Source organism: Mandrillus leucophaeus, unplaced genomic scaffold, assembly GCF_000951045.1.
Source record: "Mandrillus leucophaeus isolate KB7577 unplaced genomic scaffold, Mleu.le_1.0 Scaffold667, whole genome shotgun sequence".
In the NCBI taxonomy this organism is placed as follows: Eukaryota; Metazoa; Chordata; class Mammalia; order Primates; family Cercopithecidae; genus Mandrillus; species Mandrillus leucophaeus.
Genome location: NW_012107219.1, coordinates 1497321 through 1512342, shown reverse-complemented (window position 1 = coordinate 1512342; position 15022 = coordinate 1497321). Strand labels below are relative to the sequence as shown.

Sequence of the window (15022 nt, the reverse complement as noted above, 5' to 3'; positions counted from 1 at the left end):
ACTCCTGACCTCAAGTGATCTGCCCCACTCGGCCTCCCAAAAGTGCTGGGATTACAGGTGTGCACCACCATGCCACTAATTTGTTTTTTTTTTGTCTTTTTAGTAGAGATGGGGTTTTGCCACGTTGGCCAGGCTGGTTTCGAACTCCTGACCTCAAGTGATCTGCCCCACTCGGCCTCCCAAAAGTGCTGGGATTACAGGCGTGAGCCACTGCGCCTGGCCCAAAGTTCCCCTTTTTATAAGAAAACTGGTCCTTATTGGGTAAGGGGCTCGCCCTATTCAATATGACCTTATTTTAACTAATTACATTTGCAATGACCCAATTTCCCATTGTGGTCACATTCAGAGGAACTGAATGTTAGGACTTAAAAATTTGGGGGGGATACAATTGAACCCCATAGCATTCCATATGATTGATAAATATTTGGATGTTATCTCTGCCTGTTTGTGCAAAGAGGCAAATCCTTCTCTTATCTAAGAGCAGCCTGAAAGAGTATGGAGAAGGTCAATAATAGACATTTAGGTGCCTAGTGCTGTGCAAAGACAAAAGCATACATTATCCCATTTAAGCCCAGGGGCCATCTCAGAAACGCAGCTTTGATATCTGTGTCTCTCTCTATATTATTATCAATATAATTCATGCTAATTGTAGAGGCAATCAGACAGAATTGAATGTTACAAAGTAACAAGAAAATTCCCTCTTCACCCCCACCCCAATCCCATCTCCAGAGGAAGCCACTATTTAGAAGCACTTTGTGTATCTTTTAAAATATTTTCAGTACGCCTACGGGCATACAGAATACATATTTTGTACACAACACTTTATCTTTTGCAACTGGCTTATTTTGTATTGCTTGTATGTTGTGTATTTTTTGAATGAGTGATGGAATAAACAAGTGAATGAATATTGGTTTCCCAAGTCTAGGTCACACAGCTTGTAAGAGCTTTAGGTTGGTTTGAAACCAAGACTTTCTGATGCCAAATCCTGTATTCTCCACCCTACTGTGGACAAGGGTGGGCTTTGTCTTCGAGATCCTAGGGAGTGGGTGTGTGGCAGATCCTATGAGCTTGGATGTCCCATCTTTTCAGAACTTACCAGGTAGAGTCATCTTCTCCCCTGATGGGGCCACAGTGACTCAAATGAGCTGAAGCCCAGGCTCCCCAGGTGTGAGCTGTCAATGGGGTGTTATCAACCCCACGGGGAAAACATTGATTCTTGAGGTGTCAAAGAGTATGTGTCAAATACAGATACGAATACAGTACATAAACAGATGTATAGCTTAGCTGTGATATTAAAGTTTCATATGGAGAGATTAGGAAAAAATATGTAAAAAGGCAACTGGAGAGGGAGTAATAAGGGCAAAAATTTGAGAAACCCTGCTCCAGAGCCCCCCAAGAATGGGGTGGCCCTGACCGGGTCTCCCCGGCTCCCTCACTGGGCTTTTGCAACCAATTCTGGAGTTCAGCCATCTGGGCTTGATTTCTTGAGTTCATATTCATCACATGAACTAGGAGAGTTTCTTCACTTCTCCCAGGACTCAGTTTTCTCATCTGTAAAACGGAGGCAATCTGGACAGAACAAGGAGACTGTAAGAATCCAGCATGGTAATCCAGTGAAGTGAGAGAACAGTGCCCAGCCCTTGGAATGTGCCCCGAGCCAGGTCCTCTTCATTCCTGGAGGCAAGAGGGGCCTTTGCTCTGCTTCTCTCCCTGGCCTCTTGGCATCGGGCAGCAATCAAATTATTGATGAGTGCAAACACATTCAAAGGCACAGAAGAGGGAAAGGGAAGTGACTTCTTGTTTTGAGACAGGCTCTCACTGTGTTGCCCAGGCTGGACTTTAGTGGCATGATCACGGCTAACTGCAGCCTCGACCTCCTGGTTTCAAGCCCTTCTCCTGTCTCAGTCTCCCAAGTAGCTGGGACCACAAGTGCATACCACCATGCTCAGCTATTTAAAAAAATGTCTGTAGATATGAGGTCTCTCTGTGTTGTCCAAGTTGGTCTCAGACTTCTGGGCCCAGGCAGTCCTCCCATCTCAGCCTCCCCAAGTGCTGAAATTATAGGTGTAAGCCACCATGGTTGGCTGGGAAGTGACATTTGGCGAGCAGCGAGTACTCAGAACAGGTGTGTGAGGTGGAAGAAAGCAGCTGGCCTGGTGAGGTTGTGAAGGGCTTCACATACCACATGCTGGGTGGGGGGTGGCCCCAAAATCCCAAGGCCCCCAAAGGCTGCTGTGTGGTTCTAGCTTGCTCCTATCAATTCTCAGGTACATCATACGGAATTTGATACTAAAAATGAGCTGCTGAAGTTCGCCAAATATCTACTTTTTTAAAAAACAGAATAGTTCTGAGTTCTTTCTCTGACAGCCTCATTCTTACTCCACTGTAATTTCTGTGCTTTTCTGAGTTAGGGGAAGGATTCTGGCAAGTTCACACAACTTTAAACTGGACACGGAATATGTACAGAGTGCCTCCATCAGTAGTTGTGGTGATTGTGAATGTATGTGTGGCCTGAAAACTTTCATTTTGCTTTCTCTAAAATCTACAGCCACCTCGGGGTAAGAATGACCCATGTGGCAACCACCTCACAGCCACTAGCTTCCAACAAGCTCCAGAGTTCAGTGCTGGGGACTGCATGAGGCATTTACATGATTCCTTCATTTTCTCCCCAAACCCTGTGAGACAGGTGTCATTGCTGTCCCCATTCACAGATGAGAAATGGAGACACAGAGAAGTCTAGTAACTTGCCCAAGATCACACTGCAAGTCAGTGACACAGCCAGGATTTGGACCCCAGCATTCTCATTCAAGAGCCTGCAGCTGCAACACCCAGCCTGGCTGGCATGTGCTAGATGTCCTTGTCAGAAAGATCATCCTGGAAGGAGGGGTCTTAGAATAGGAGTTTGGAGCTCAAAAGGGTTGAAAAGGGGAGCTGTAGTTTCCATTCCTGGGAAGCAGAGACCCAAGGGGCTTGGCGAGTGAGAGCAGGACACAGGAGTGGCTCTGTAGCCTGGGAGGGAACCAGGTCCCATCCCCAGTAGGCCTCAAGTGCACAGAGCACAGGCAGCCGCCCAGAACCACCCACCCTGCCTTCTGTGCACATGGCCTGTGTTGGCACCGTATGCTACTGGGTCTTGGCCCTTATCCTCTCTGCAATGTCTTGGCCCTTATCCTCCCTGCAAAGGGAAGATTAGAGGAAGAAGGAGGAGAGATAGAATTTCCATAGGGATAAGGCGAAGTACATATTTTTAGAGGGACACAGATGGGTTGGTGGGCGGAGGAAGGTGCAGGGAGAAGCGTTATGCAGCGTTCGCGGAAGGGCCGAGTACGGGTAAGCAGTCCACAAATCCAGCTGGCTGCTCTGATTTTAGACCTTACTAGCTCAGCGATCCCTGGCAGGTCTGTTAAGGGGGTTCTGGGATATGGGGAGAAAGACGTCTGTGCTGTATGATTCCTGGCAGGATCCAGTGACATGAGGCTATGGCCATGCATGTGCTTTGGAGGCATAAGGTGGAAGCTGTATTTATGGTCGCTGACCCATAAGGCATGTCCTTAAGGAGGGGCAGAGCAGTAGGAGATGGAATCAATGCTGCCTATGTTCAGATCTCAGCTCCTCCCCTTGCCTCAGAGGCAGGTGGCTTAGCATTTCTGAGCCTCAGTTTCCCCATTTGTAAAAGCGTGATGATGTTTGGGTCTGATGTGAGCAGTGAGTGAGTTAATGCATGTGAAATGCAAAGCTCTTAGAAGTCTGGTATGTAAGAAGTGCCTGGTCAGCATCAGCTACTTTATACTGGAGCATGCTTCCATGAATCCAACACATTTGTGAATACATGTTTCACAGATTGTAGGGCATTAACACTTTTTGGTTAAAGGATCAATGGAGAGTGATTCTCTAGGACATCCTTGGTTCATTATTTAGCAGCAAACCTCCTGTGTGTCTGGCACAGCATTGGAGACACACAAGGAGGCTCTCTTCTCCTAGGCTGGAAATATAAAGAATGACAAGGCATAGACTCTGCCTTTGGGTTACTCATGGTGAGGAAGAGAGCCAGGTAAAGACACAGCAGCCAACGGGAATGTGCCCTGAGTGGGGGAGTGTGGTGGGCAGAGGAAGAGACTGACACAGCCTGGGGAATTGAAGCTGTGAATTTTTGGCTTAATAGAAATTTGTCTGATCCTGAAAGGGAGTAGCCAGGAACATTCTTGAGCTTTCTTGTTTTTACTCTACTGGGATCCTATTTGTTAAATGTGTTCACCAAAACTATGAATGTGCACAATATCTCTGTGAAGTTAGAGAGAATTAGACTTGGAAATCTCAGTCCTGGAATCTGGAGTGAATGGACCTTCCATTTTGTAGCTGCATGACTCTGCACAGGCCGTTTTTCTTCTCTGTGCCTCAGTATCTACCTATTTTAAATGAGAGTATAATGATCTTCTCAGTCGGGGAGTCCAAGGAGATAAGGGCATGGACATGCTCCCTAAGCTGAGACCAGCACTGTGGCAGTGTGAGCAATTGCGTGTAAGCTGGGTTGTGTTAGATGGTTTGCTTGTTCTTCAGCACAGCAACTGAATGGAAGGATGAATAGATGAATAAGTGAATGTGGTCATAATTATTTACTGTGCCTCAGCTGTGGGCACCACTCACCAGGCTAGACTTTTTCATGCCCACGGACTCATTTAATTTCACAACAATATTATGAATTAAATATTACAGTTCCTTTTAGAAGTTGAGAAACATCCTCTGAATATGAAGTGGTTGACTGAGAGCCACACTGGCTAGAGTAACAGATTCTGTATAAAACCAAGTCCTGTGCATCAGTCTATCTCTTTGTTCCACGTCCTGCTCTTTGATGCCCTGGCAGGATGATTATCCCTGTTTCTTCCACCAGGGCAAGAATGGATCACCGGGATCTCCAGGAGAGCCTGGCCCTTCAGGAACCCCCGTGAGTTCTCTTTGGCTGCTATGTGATGGCATTGGGGTGAGCTTTGAAAGGGCTTGTGGCTCACATTACAGATTGTCCAGCCTCTGTCCCTAGAAGCGTCGGTGGGGAAATACGGGTTTGAGTGGTAGAAATAAGTTGGAGGTAGGAAGCTCCATGGGGCCCTTTTTTAAGGTTTAAAGTACATATGATCATACTCTTGGCTCTTTGTTGACTGTAACCTTAGGTATCTATGGTCTACATCCATAGGCACCCAAAACAAATATTTTTTTAAAAAATGTTTAACGAGGTTGTAGGGTAGAAGTTTGATGTTTCCAGAGGATGTGAGGACAAGGTCAGACGGAGCAACCCTTACCACCTCGAATGACAAAGTGTGCAGCATGGAAATGGAGGTAGGGACGGAGGTGGGAGACAAAAAGGATCAACAGGTAGGTAGCAGAGAGAGCTCAATGGGCAGGTAGTAGAGAGAGGGTGCGTACCAATTGGCAGAGTCCTGGTCAGCTAGATAGCAAATACAAGATTTGGGGTTCAGTCCTGGTAGGTGGGGAGACATGGTGGGGAAGATGGTTCCTTAATGGGTTCTAGGATTGGATGAGAAAAGCTCCGGCCACTAGTCTCCTTCCAATCTAGTCGTCTTGTATTTTTAGTTGCTAAAATTGGCCACCTGACTCCGAAGGCCACCTGCAAGGTGTGAGTCAAATGTCAATAGTATTGGACAATGGGCTGACCAGGCCTTGGTACTTCGGATACTGCAGTGACCAGTGCATCTCGGTTTGTGAGGAACTTTCCCAGTTGGAAAATCCTGCATCCTGGGAAACCTACTGGTTCCAGGCAAACTGGGCATTTGATTACCCTAGCAGAGACCCTCTTCTTGTTGGACTAGGGACAGCTATGCAAAAGGAATCCAACTTCCTAGCAAACATAGTGACCTCCCTCAGGGGCTATGGTGTGAGACCTGTTGCTGCTGGTGAGACAGAACGGAGGAGGTGGGGTTGGGTCATGAAACTGGACCCATCACCTCCCCTGGTGCAGAGTTGATCCTGGAAGTACTGACCCATGCATGATGGCTCCCCAGAAAAGTTGAAGTTGAAAGATTCCCGAAGTCCTTTCCCAAAATGTGATTCTACCAAGTGAGCTTTGGCCACCTCATGGGCAGTGGTATGCCATCTCACTAGAGCACTCCTTGGAGAGCTCCGCACATCTCAGGGTCTTTGTTAAATATCTGTCCCAGTTTGTTTTAGTTGCTTCGAATGGAAAGACCCTCGGCTGTCTACAGGGAGACTTCTCATCTTCTTCCCCTCCTATGACAGCACTACCAGGAGTCCCAAGACCCTGTGTCTTTTTCTAACCCATGCCCCTCCATCATGGGAGGATTTGTGTGTTGAGTGGATGTCTCAGGCCTTTTGATTTCAGAGTGGTCACAAGGTTTCCGAATCTGCTTGAGTTGGTACATGACCTTGAGGAATTAATTCTCAGTTTTCTCTTTGCAGGGCCAGAAAGGAAGCAAAGGGGAAAATGGCAGCCCAGGACTTCCTGGCTTCCTGGGTCCCCGTGGGCCTCCGGTAAGCAGAGAACCCCAATGGAACCCAAGATACCTGGCTCCAGGTTGTGACGTTCACGTGCAGTACCTTCCCTGCCACCTCCTGTGTCTTCAGTTCTGTCTGCTCAGGCCATGGTGACCTGGTGTGGAGTCAAAGTTGCATCACAGTTTATGAGACAGTGGAGTGCCCCGAGGTCACACCTGCATGGGAATCTCAGTGCCATCACTCCTTAATCATGAGATCTTAGGAAAGTGTTGTAACCTCTTATGCTTTAGCTGTCTCATTATTCAAATGAGGATACTGACAGCATCTACTTCTGAGGATTAAATGAAATCATTCATATAAAGGGATCAGCAATGGTTCCTGACCATTGCAGGTGCTCAGTAAATACAAACCATTGTAATAATGCATGTGGTGGGACAATGGTGTTGATCATGATCCTAGAACTTGAAGGATGCTTGGAAATAATTGTAAAGGTGAGCAAGTTTGAGCCACTGGGTCAGAACACGTAGGTGATTTACTCAAAGCCACGTGGTAGGTTTGCGCTCCAGCTCATCCTTGAGTCAAGGTCTCTTGATGGCTTAAGTTAGGGGGAAGCTGTAAGGTAATCTTTGCCAAGTTTCTGGACAGAGAGATGCTAAGGGATTCAAACATTTCCAAGTGGAGCCCTCTGGTGTCATCTGCATATTGCAGTCCACTGCTTGGACTGCTGACCTGATGAATGAGGCTTGCATGCAACATGCCAGAGTAGAGAGCTTGCCCATGTTCTTGTACATCCTCTCCAGTTGAATTCTGACCCCTCTGCATGCCCCACTGCCAGCCAAGCCCAGCCTGTTGGAGGTGGTAGCCCCTCTTACCCTTTTCTACCATGCTGCCCAGGCTTTGCATGGTCCCATTCACTGATTTTTACATGGGCCTATGCACTCCCTTGCCAAAGGCCAAGTCTCCTTCTCCATGTCCTTGTTAATAATGTGCTGCCACTGAGCAGCCAGGCACCCACTCCTATGGATGCCCTGCAGCAATTGCTCCTGAGTCATGATAAGAATGGGGTGCTTGTCCAGCCCTCACTACATGCCTGCTGCTGCCCAGTGTGCTTTAGGAGAACTAACACATTGATACCTCACAGTAATCCTTGAGGCAGGTGCAACCACTGTTCTCATTTTACAGATGAAGACACTGAGGCACAGAGAGCTTATGGAAGTTGTAGGAAGGTTGTTTTAGGTCACAGAGTCAAACAGTGGAGGAGCCAAGAATTGAACCTGGAGCCCAGTGTCTTATTGGCTTCTTGTTTCACACATTGTGAGCCTGCTTCTGAGAGAGGCCTCCTGACCACAACAGGACTATTTGTAAAACTGATACCCTGGAGGCCCTCCTGGTGGAGTCATACCCATCCCATTGACAAGGAGCTCTTAACCTGTGGCTCTTCTTCCTAACCTGGGGCGATTTTTGGCTTTCCCCTGCACAGGCTGGCCAGAGAGCCTGTCTGGGATGTCCTTGGCCAGATAGACCATCGATTGTTGTCTTTGCTGGAACATGACTTGAGTGGAAATGTCAGTTTTAAAGACAGTCTTAGTACTGACATTGGGCTGATGCTGCAGAGCCACTGATATTCTGTTCTGTTTTCCAGGGAGAACCAGGAGAGAAAGGAGTCCCAGGCAAGGAGGCAAGTATCACATGCCCACTCACCCCTTGGCAACCTTTTCCCATGGATGGGCAGTCTATGCAGGCTCAGGCCCTCGGCTTAGAAGGGCCCACACTTGCCTTAACACTATCTACCTTCACTGTTTTGAAATCCTTAATGCCTTTTGAACAACTGGCTCATGTCTTAATTTTGCCAGGAGCCCCACAGATTATGTAGCCAGTGCAGGGGCACCATCTTGATATGTCTGTTTCATTTGTTTATCCCTCAGCATCCAAGCTATTAACAAATCCTGTCAACTCTGACTTCAAAATACCTGTTGGTTTTGTCCAGTTCTCTCTGTCTCTGCCCCTGGGACTCTAATCTAATCTGTCACCTGCTTTCACTTGAACACTGCAGTGATCCCCTTATGGATCTCCCTTTGCCCAGTCTTGCCCCTTCACAGTCTTTCACCCAGCAGGCAGAGGGTCTGCAGAGCATAAGCATATGGAGACACTGCAGTACAACCTGCAGCTCAGCCCTCCCCCTGCTCTCTCCGTGGAATCAGGCTGCCGCAGTCCCACCACTCCCCTCCTTCTCTAAGCTCCAGTCACTGGCCTCTTAGCTCCTGAGACATGCCAAGTTCTTTTCCAAGGGCCCACTTTTCCCATGCTTATTCCTACTCACCCTGAGGTCTCAGCTGAAATGTTCCTTTTGCCGACTTTCCTTGACACTGAAGCAAAGCAGACCCCCCACGATGCTTGGTTTTAGCACCCTGCTCTGTTCTGCTGTAGCCCAGGAGACCAGCACAGACTAGATACCAAAAATATTTGATGAGAGATGAACAGAAGAATGATTGAATGCAGAGAAAGTAGGTCTATGGAAATTAGCTTCTCTGTTTCAAAGCCTGCATCCTCCCACTTGAATGAGGAAGATGCATTTTTACTCTGTGCCTTTGGGTCACGTTCTTAACTGCGAGGAGGTGGTCACTGGCTTGAAGCTGAATCGGATAGCTTCATGCTTGGAAAGTGTTTGCTCCTCACCCCAGCCACAGGGTGCCACTCACTGGGTGTATCATCCACTCATTGCCCAATCACTGTTTCCTCTGCTGTCTGGATTGAGGTAAAGAGGAAATACCTGCAGCTCCCATTTCTGAGTGTGCATCGGCCCCATGTGCTTGTACTTGGGCTGCTGCTTAAATGAATTCTCTCTGCATTTCTCAAATAAATTCTAGGCTAAGCAGGCATCGTAGGTCTTTGAGATCTGATCTAGCTCTCCCCTTAGAATGGGAGCCTCCTGCTTCCCCATGCCCAATATGTCTCCATCTTCTCCCATCCAAGGCTTGGTCCTCACTCTTCCACCCATGTGGATTGCCTTTCCTGCCACTTTTTGTTGTTCAGTTTTATCCAACTTTCAAGGATCCGTGCTTCCCAACTTACAGATTCACCCAGGAATACCGAGGCAGTTTTTGATAATTATGTTACAGAAATTAAATCAGTCTGCCTTGTGTTAGAATCAATTCGTGCCCACCTCCACCTCGTGGACAGGCTGTGAACTCTGTGAGAATGAGGATCATGTCTTATCCCTGTCCTCTGCATAGGTCTCAGAGTTGAACATGGCACCTGCATGAAAGCGATGTAGTGAATGTTTCTGGGGCTGAAATGACCAGGCTCAGAGGAGGTCAAGAGTCCTCTCTTTGACTTTCTTCTCTTCAATCTATCAACCAAGTCTATCAACCAAGAGATGGGATAAGAGCCCCTGGGCTGAATTTCCTCTCCCAATATCAAGCTCTGCTTTCCAAATGTGTGCTGTCTAAGAGGCAGGCAGACAAGCATACCTTGGTCATCATATCTGGGGAGAAAGACAGGTGTCAGCTGGCAGGAAAGTAACCCGTGCATGAGAATGGACACTGGCCAGAGGGATTAGCCAATGCTTTACAGAGGAGATGGCAGAGGAGCTGGGGGCAAAGGGGCAGGAAAGAGACATTCCAGGTGGAGACCGTGACAGAAGCAGTGGGCACTGTGGGCTGTGTCCCTTGTTCCCTGATGTGACTGCCCTCCAGGAGGGGGTGGGGACTGTGGGAACATAGAAGAGGGCCACTTCTCTAAGTGCTGGGTGGTCAGGGGGCTTCCTGAAGAGGAGACCTGCAGGCCAGGTGGGAAGTAGGTGTCTGGACAGAGAGGTGGGGAGCATGCTGCAGGCACAGGGAAGACGAGGAACAGAGGCCGTGAGATGGCAGAACTGTCTGTCCCTTGCACTAGAGCCATCCAGGGCAGTGACAGCCTGTTGAAGACAATTGGTGCAGGGCCTCCTGGGCATGTTAAAGGGAGTGGGGTTTATCCCACAAGAGGTAGGGGAGGAATCTGGAGGGGCCAACCAGGGGCTGGTGCCATCAGTCAAAGGTGGATAGTGCCAGGAGGAAAGGAAAGAAGACGCAGTGTGCCACCCCCACATAAATCAGAGGGCATAAATCAGAAAGGAGCCCTCGGGGGACCTTATCTCTTGAGGATCCCTTGTCCTCAGCATGCAGGACTGTGAACAATATCCAGCGAGGCAAGGACGCCAGTGCAGAGGGTCTGGGGCAATGACTGTCCTTGCTTTCTCCTTGCAGGGGGTCCCTGGGAAGCCTGGAGAGCCTGGATTCAAAGGAGAAAGGGTGAGTGGAGAGAGCATGGGCACCTTGAACACGCCGAACGTGACCTTTGCACAGTGGCCACGGGATGTTGAGCCTGGCCTTTGTCCAAAGCACTTAGTAAACACCCGCCTGGATCACGCCACCTGTCGTGATTTTGTTCACTTTTTCCTGGATGATCACCAGCCCCACAAAGGGAGGTTCTTTTCCTCCCAGGATTGTTTGTACTTGATGTTATTATTATTTTTTTCCTTTTTTCCTTTCTGGTTATTAGTTTAAGGACTAAAATCATCACAATTAGAGATTCAAAGGCAAGCCTTGGGAGACATTGACAGATTTCTTTCTCCCCATGTGCGAATGCCCGCCGAGATGGGCTCGGCTCCCGAAGTGCCAATTTGCCAGGAGCCAAATTTGTCGCTGGAGGTGACAAGGGAACAGATTTTCCCATAATGAATTGCCTTGGCATTATACTCAGAAAGCCTTTCTTTACATTTCATTTCTCCAAAAAACAACAGGAGAAAAGACTTCTTTTTTCTTCTTTTTCTCTCTTTTTTTGCTGAAGAGCCTGTGGAAGGCGGACGCGTTCTCACACTCACGACTGCTGCTCCCTTTGGAGGCTTTCTGTGTCTCGTTTGCCCACAATCCTCCGTTTGGTCAGCCTCACGCTGTCACACTGTTGCACGACAGGGACACGGACGTCCCAGGCACCCCCAGCCCACCCCCGCTTGTTTTCCATGGTCCTGAAAAGAATTTATCTCGGCTTTCTTCGCAAGTGGGGTGGGTGGGGAGCCGGCTGGCTTCTCCCACAGCCAGAGGAGTGAGAAAAGTGGGGGCAGAGTCTCAGGGATTCTCCCCCTTGGATCTTCCTCCTGTCTCCTTCCCATGACTTTGATTCCTCTATCCCGTGGCTGTTGGTTCCTGAGCCATGGAGCCAGGGACATGAGGGACATGTGGCTGAGAAGGCGTTGACGTTCCCCCCTGCCCCTCCGAGAATGCGACTCAGGCGCCCGTGGGAGCTATTGGCGCAGGATATAGGCTTGAATTTTGGTTGAGAGCCAAGGAACTCAGACCACCAATGGCATCTCTTCTTTAATACCTAATCAATACGCGGAGAGCTTGCCTTTTGCCTGTTAAGTGCTTTCATGGCACATTGCCAGGGAGCCATTAGACTACCCTTTTCTTTGTACTCTGGGAACATTTGAAATATGGGACAAGTGCTGTCACCACAAAGTGATTGTGAGACATTTAATGAATAGAAAATGCTCTACCACACATGAGATAGGGCCTTGGCATCCAGGTGTACAAACACCAGGACTTTACTAGACCCCTGAATTCAAGATCACTGACAGATTGCAACGTCCTGTGAAATGCATCACACCTGGAAAATTGAAGTGACTTCTTTGGATCTGCTCAATTGTTATTTTTGAATTCATTGATTTTGGGTTATTGTTGAAATATTAAAAGCAATACAGGTACATTGTTCAACAGTGAAAACTGCAGGACAAGTGAATGCAACGAAAATTATGTGCCTCTTTTATCTCACCCCTTAGCCCCCCCCGTCTCCAGGGTCTATCACAGTGCTTTTCCTTTTTATCTTTTCAGAGGGAGTCTGTGCATACAGAATTGTGTGTGGTGTGTGTTATAAATGTGCATTTACCTTGTATTTAACCCCCTCCCCACTCTGAGAATATCATACGTTATCTATTGTCTCACTCCTTGCATTTTTCATTTAAGTGCCTGTGTTAGAGATGGTGTGGTGACTGCACCGTTTTCCTTTTCTGTGGCTCTGGGTCATGTTGTCAGCCATGCCACACATTTACAGTTACCATATGGTGTCTCTTCTTTTTCTCCCTGAGCCTCCCTTTCTCTGCTACATCCCAGCAATGGAGTTCCATTATCTCCGAGGCCATTAATGTGGGTGCCATATTTTCAGACCAACCAACCATATGAACTTGCTGGTGAAACACACAGTAGCACATAAAGGCGGAGGACTGGACTGCCCTGGGCTTGCCATAGTTACCAAATCATTGGTCCAGCACTTCCAACTCTGGGTCAGCTGTGGGGAGAGATGAGCCCTAGGCAGTGTTGGAAGCCATTGGATAATCCTCTGTGAACTCCCTAGAGCTGAGAGAAAGGAGAAGGAGATGACCTGGGAGGGAGTCACCTCTGTTGAGAGAGGACCACTGTCTCTAGAGAGCAAAACCAGGCCAAAAAGGGGTCAGCAGCTCCACCATCAGTCTCAGTTGCCAGGGCCAGCCTTCTCCAGGCAGCCCGAGGAGCTGTACTCTTGGGACTAAGAATAGGATTGGAATTCTGCAATCAACATTCTTATCCTGTTCTCTATAGACTAGCTGTGTGACCATGGGCTGGTGGCTTTCTGTCTCTGGGCCCTGCATGTTTTCTTTTTCTTTTTCCTTTCTTTTTTAAAAAACAGAGTCTCACTGTGTCACGCAGGCTGGAGTGCAGTGGCATGATCATAGCTCACTGTCGTCTCAAACTCCTGGCCTCAAGTGATCTTCCCACCTTGGCCTTCCAAGTAGCTGGGACTATAGGCAATTGCCACTGTGCCTGGCTAGTTTTTTAAAAAATTATTTTTGCTAATGATGGGGTCACAACATCTTGCCCAGGCTGCCCATGTTTTCATTTGTACAATCAGGATGGTGCATGTGATGGATTCTGGGGCTCTTGTTACCCCAAGCCACACATGGGTCACCCAGGGCCAAGGTCTCCCTTTCAGTGATCTAAGAGGCAGACTGGGGGAACCTCTTTTGCAGCCGCATGGGGTACAGTTTCCAGCCCTGAGACACACGCTAATATGCTTCTTGCCTCCTTAGGGAGATCCTGGGATCAAAGGTGACAAAGGACCTCCTGGTGGAAAGGGCCAGCCTGGGGACCCTGGAATCCCAGGTCACAAAGGCCACACAGGCCTGATGGGTCCCCAAGGACCACCTGGGGAGAACGGACCAGCTGGACCCCCAGGGCCTCCAGGCCAGCCGGGATTTCCAGGACTGAGGGTAAGGATGCTGGTACGGCTTTGGACTTGGGGCTCCTCGGGGCCTTAAAGGGAGCCAGGGAAGTGTGTGGACTTCAGAGGCAGTAGGCTACAGATCCCAGTCTTCCAGTGACTGAAGGTGTGACCTGGAGCAGGCTACCTTTCCTCTCTGAATCTGCCGTTCCTTGTCTGCAAAAAGGAAAAACAATCCTCTTCTGATTTATGATGATCAAGTTAAATAATGTGCCTAGCTTAAGAAATACTCAAAAATAGTCCCTCTTCTGTTCAGCCCTCTTCCTCAGTGGTAATGAATCCTTAAGACTTCATTTCTTGGGCTGTAGAACTCTTCTGCCCAGGACCTTGTGCAAAAGGCAGTTGAGAAGACACCCAGTTCCCAGGGGTCTGAACTTCATTGTGGGATGGTTCACCATCCATTTTGATGCCTGGCTTTGCCACTCTTGTATCTGCCAACCTAGAGTACTCCTTCTTCCCCCTGCATCTCTCTTTTTCCAAAGCTGGGAACAAGGGCTTATTTAGAGTGATGTTTTTTTCTTTCTTTAAACATCCTTTATCCTAGTGGCAGAACTTTCATTTACACAATCTCGTGACACAGGCATACATGGGCTATAAAAAGATAGACGGCAGAGCTCCCCTGGTGGAAGTCCATGTGACCACCCCTTCCTGCTCAGCAGCCCATATGGTCTTCTGGAGACCCTTGTATTTCTCAGAGCCCAGGTCTGGATGACCTCCATGTCCCTGCCACTTCTGATGCTCTGCAGTTGCGTCAGTTCCTGGTGGCTGTGGTCAGCCTGGGTTTCAGCTGCCCTGAAAGATTCCAGGCAGCCAGAGTCTGTCTCTTGGCCAAGTCAGTGGAGAGGCTGGAGCACTCAGCTGGCTTCCAAAGCCCTCTTGGAGCTTTGCCAAGTTCTGCCAGTCCTGCTGCTATGGGCAGTGATGGGAATTCTGGGACTAATATAAAAGATTCTTGGTCAGAATAAAAGAATAAGGAAATGGAGTCTATCTCATGCCAGGTATGGGGCTACAGAGATGAGCACAGTAAGACCCCTGCCCTTGAGGGGTAGACACTGCCCTTGAGCAGTCAGACAGGAAGGGACCAGCTCTGTACAGCTTGAGGACAGCTCCTCTAGGTTCTTCTAAGAATCACATGCCACTGTGTGAGCTTGGAGACAACACTTGCTCCTCTGGTTGGCAAACTCATCAGCTTCTGTGGACCAAGCACCAGAACTTGGTGAGAAAGTTGTTTAGAGCCACAGTGGACCTAAGCAGGGAAAACCAGACC

General features: G+C 48.5%; 1 protein-coding gene across 1 annotated transcript in view; it reads left to right on the top strand.

Moving 5' to 3' along the window:
• Positions 1-15022, top strand: part of COL22A1 (collagen, type XXII, alpha 1) — a 263426-nt gene that overhangs the window by 237357 nt on the left and 11047 nt on the right. The window contains exons 54-58 of the mRNA XM_012001612.1: positions 4889-4942; positions 6430-6501; positions 8108-8143; positions 10710-10754; positions 13565-13744. Of these exons, the coding sequence (XP_011857002.1) occupies positions 4889-4942; positions 6430-6501; positions 8108-8143; positions 10710-10754; positions 13565-13744 (387 nt within the window). The remainder of the gene's footprint in view (positions 1-4888; positions 4943-6429; positions 6502-8107; positions 8144-10709; positions 10755-13564; positions 13745-15022) is intronic.